The 4,078-nt window shown below is 36.0% G+C and overlaps 1 protein-coding gene across 1 annotated transcript in view; it reads right to left on the bottom strand.

Moving 5' to 3' along the window:
- The window catches only part of LOC107730089 (beta,beta-carotene 15,15'-dioxygenase), a 7,786-nt gene extending 4,005 nt beyond the window's left edge, over positions 1 to 3,781 (bottom strand). Inside the window, 5 exon segments of the mRNA XM_074560140.1 lie at positions 161 to 308; positions 416 to 563; positions 653 to 782; positions 946 to 1,074; positions 3,632 to 3,781. Coding sequence (XP_074416241.1) covers positions 161 to 308; positions 416 to 563; positions 653 to 782; positions 946 to 1,074; positions 3,632 to 3,695 — 619 coding nt within the window. The 5' untranslated portion in view covers positions 3,696 to 3,781.
- Between the last annotated feature and the right edge of the window lie 297 nt (positions 3,782 to 4,078).

The following is a 4,078-nucleotide window of genomic DNA, read 5'->3' as shown; positions in this document are numbered from 1 at the left end:
TATATATATATATATATATATATAAAGCAAGGGCCACAATAGTCACCAAGGATCATACCATAAATATTTCAGTCTAACATGACAGAAGACCACGAGAGGATTAAAAACAAACTTTAGAGTTTAATATGGTCTACTTAATAGTATACATTTCTCTTGTTACCTGTGGCATTGGCGGGCACCTTGAAAATAACATATTTCGGTTTGCCAAAGTTCATGATGGCTGTGCCCATGTTGTACGTGTTCCCTTCTTCATCGTAGTGAGGGTGTGCGGTTGCCAAGTTGATGGCAATGTGGTTTCTATAGTTAGTCTGAAATGATAATAAAAGACAATTTATCCATAGTGGCAAAAACAAAAACATCTTAAGATGCAGCTGACAAAAGGAATGAATGAATGAATGAATAGATCTGGACTCACTCTTTCTAATGTGTCGAGTGTCAGAGGGTCAATTTGGTTAATGTAGTTCACTTCTGATGATGCATAATAATCTTCACCATATTTTATGATGCTAATGAGATTATTATCTGTGAAATCCGGAATGGCGTTCATCAAGTAACTGAAAGCTCTACAAAACAATATGAAGCAATTAACTACGTCATTTTGATTGGACTCTTAATACAAAAGTAAAAAGGTCCAGAAGGAAGGATCATTTACTTGGAGAATATATTCTTGCAGGGATCTGGATAAACCATGGTTCCGAATTCAGACACAACGATCCTATTGGCAGCTATGTTCTTTTTGTACGTTTCACTCTTCAAAAATTTACTTTTGTAAAATACATCCCCTGAAAAAAATAATTTGAGTTTTATTGTTTATGGTGCATTCAATACTCTGTCAATACACCCCTAGATATAGTAAAATAGCACGTGCACTTTGCAGATTTTGCAACAGTGTTTTCAGTATTTTCAATAAATATAATTTAAAAGGTTCTTTCTCACCCAACTTACCATCTTTAAATGTGAAACTGTGGATGAGTGCCATTCCATCAAACCAGTGCTTGTATGAAGTGTTGCCAACTGAGAACAGACCAGGACCATTTCGCAAAAGTGTCCCCTGAAGCCATGGTGGTATGGAGCCTAAGAACCAGACCATTTAATGTGTGAATTCTGACATTCAGGTCATTGAGGCTTTCAGCAACTCTATGAAAAGTATATAAATTCAATGAGGCAAGATGATGCAAAATTACAATATTTAGAAGGATAAATAATGGTCCTATCAGTTTACAATGCAGGGAGTTCTGTTGTTTGTCCAAATTGTGAAATTTGGCATACTGGGTGGGTTTCAATGTGGTAAGTCTCTCAAGCCCTCAAGGGCCACTGACAATTCAAAATTTGTATGTACATTTTACCTAATAACTTTTGAACCAAATAGCCCTGTAAGAATGCTATATCCTCTGCTCTTTTGGCCAATTGACCAATTTCCTAAACTTTTCTGCAAGCAAACTTCGCCTATGCAGCAGTGTTTGATTGAATCTTCTAACTTTTTTTTTTTTTTTACAGCAAATAAAAAATCTCATGTTTCATAATAAGTAGAAGTCTTTCATTTTATATTAATCTTCTTAGATGATATTGTTGGCAGTTGCCTATTATATATAATATATTATTATTATATATAATAATAACGTTTTTAAAGCAGTTTTAAAATGTGATTTTATTTTTATTTATTTAATTTACATTTTAAATAAAATGAAATAACCTGTACTGATGCCTTTAACAGATTATTATATTAATATTGTTCATTATTGACAGGGGCACAACTCTGGTCTGACAGGTGGGGGACCAAAACTGAGTGTTGAGTAATAGTCAGTTTTAGTAACATTTTAATATGCAATGGATTATCAAAATGAAAACAACACAATGATAACTGATCTCTGGCTCATTTGGTTCTTCAAACAAGTTAGCAGATTAGATTAAAATATCTGGATTAAGTTGTCTGAGATTACTCCATGTTAACATGTTCATTGGAAAGGACAGATTTATCGATACTCGAAATCATGATCAGCAATGCAGCGATTGGCTGGCAGCGAGACATGACATCATATCATTAAAGGGATAGTTCACCCAAAAATGAAAATTACTTCATAATTTACTCACCCTCAAGCCATCCTAGGTGTATATGACTTTCTTCTTTCAGACGAATCCAATCAGAGTTATATTAAAAAATGTCCTGCCGCTTCCAAGTCTTATAATGGCAGTGAATGGGTGTTATTTTTCAATAGTCCAAAATACGTAAAATAAAGCACATCCATCCATAATAAAAAGTGTCCCACACGGCTCCGTTTGGTGAATAAAGGCCTCCTGTAGCAAATCAATGAGTTTTTGTAAGAAAAATATCATATTTAAAACTTTAAAAACAGTAATCTCTACCTTCCGCTAACTGTCGTACGCGTGTTCATTCAGGCGGATGACGTAGGACGAAGCATAATGTACGGTGAGAAGTGACGAATGCGGAAGCACGGCGGAGAGAGCAAAACAAAACACTGGCCACGAATTAGAAGTACAAAACGAAGATTTGTACATAAAAATGTTGGATGATTTCGATATAAGCAAAGAGGAGACTGGGTTTCCTTTGGTAAAGTAAGGAAACTTTGCTTCCTTTACTCCTGTAAACAAATGTTGGTTCTCGCGAGCATATTCTCACCGAACCTTACGCTATTCCTACGTCATCCACCAGAACGGCGTTCTATCGCAACAGTTAACAAAACAGTTAGCTGAAGCTAGAGATTTCTGTTTATAAAATTTTAAATATGGATTATTTCTTACACAAAGGCATCGATTCGCTTCAGGAGGCCTTTATTAACTCCCTGGAGCCGTGTGGACTACTTTTAATGATGGATGGATATGCTTTATTGGACTTCTTTTGGACTATTGAAAAGTAACACCCACTCACTGCCATTATAAAGCTTGGAAGAGCAAGGACATTTTTAAATATAACTCCGATTGTATTCATCTGAAAGAAGAAAGTCATATACACTACGGCTGTCAAAATGGCTGAAAAACTAAATTCAAATTTTTTACTTAAATATTATCAATATTCAAATTATATTCAAATTTAAAAGGCATAATTTCAGTTAGGGGGAAAAAAAGCTTTTGGCTTCTCTCCTGTGGCCACAAGAGGGCGCATCGATCAAAATATTATGCACGTTTCTTCAAAGCTGAATAAAATAACAGGACTATCTTTGAACAAAGTGCATAATGTTTTAAATAATGTTTATAAACCTTATATAATTAATAAAGTTGCTTAAACAATTAGAAACAAAACAGCATCATGCATGTATGTATAGTTTAATACAAAAGACCGAAAACCAATCACAAAGAGTACTTTATTGGGAATTGATTGGATCGTTGGAAGCTGGGGCGTTGCTAACAAAATGGAGGCAGATCTGAATGCCAGTTTGCAGTTAGTGGTGGGGGATTTCTCTCCACTGGATTCACAGCTGACACCCAAGCATGAATAAATGTTTTGTTTATTAAGGATGACGACGACGATCAACGGCGCGAGAGAGAGAGAGAGAGCAAGCGAGAGAGAGAGAGAGAGAGAGAGAGAGAGACTGCCTGAATGACTGAGCGCGTCCTGAGGATACACAATTGTTCCTTACTTTGCATAAAAATGTTCACTGAACTGAAACTTTACCTGTCACGTCTGCTTTAAATGGCTCCGGCGTCTCTACTCCGTTTCTCCAGAAAAACGACAACATGCTGAGCTGAAGCTGAGCTCTCACTGACCTGGCTGTATTGCCACACGCTTATAGTCCGTGTTGCATGCGGTATCTGATACACTCCGTGAACGCTGTAGCGTTTGTGAACGATTATATAACAGTTGGAGAGTTCCGCTGAGGACACAAGTCATTGGGTGAAGTTCACGGAAGTTCGTAGTCACTCTGCAGAACATTTCATGGAGTTAGTGGGGCCTTTTTGCCATTGCTTTTAAATGCTTCAGATATTCGTGTTTCTGTTCAGATTTAACAAATTATATAGCATACAGTTCACACACACACACACACACAAACGTAGTTTGTACGTTTTCAAAAAAAACAAAAACATTTTGGAATATATATATATATATATATATATATATGCT

The sequence above is a fragment of the Sinocyclocheilus rhinocerous genome, unplaced genomic scaffold (assembly GCF_001515625.1).
Source record: "Sinocyclocheilus rhinocerous isolate Xijiao unplaced genomic scaffold, SAMN03320098_v1.1 scaffold878, whole genome shotgun sequence".
Taxonomy (NCBI): Eukaryota; Metazoa; Chordata; class Actinopteri; order Cypriniformes; family Cyprinidae; genus Sinocyclocheilus; species Sinocyclocheilus rhinocerous.
This window is presented reverse-complemented; position numbering and strand designations above follow the sequence as displayed.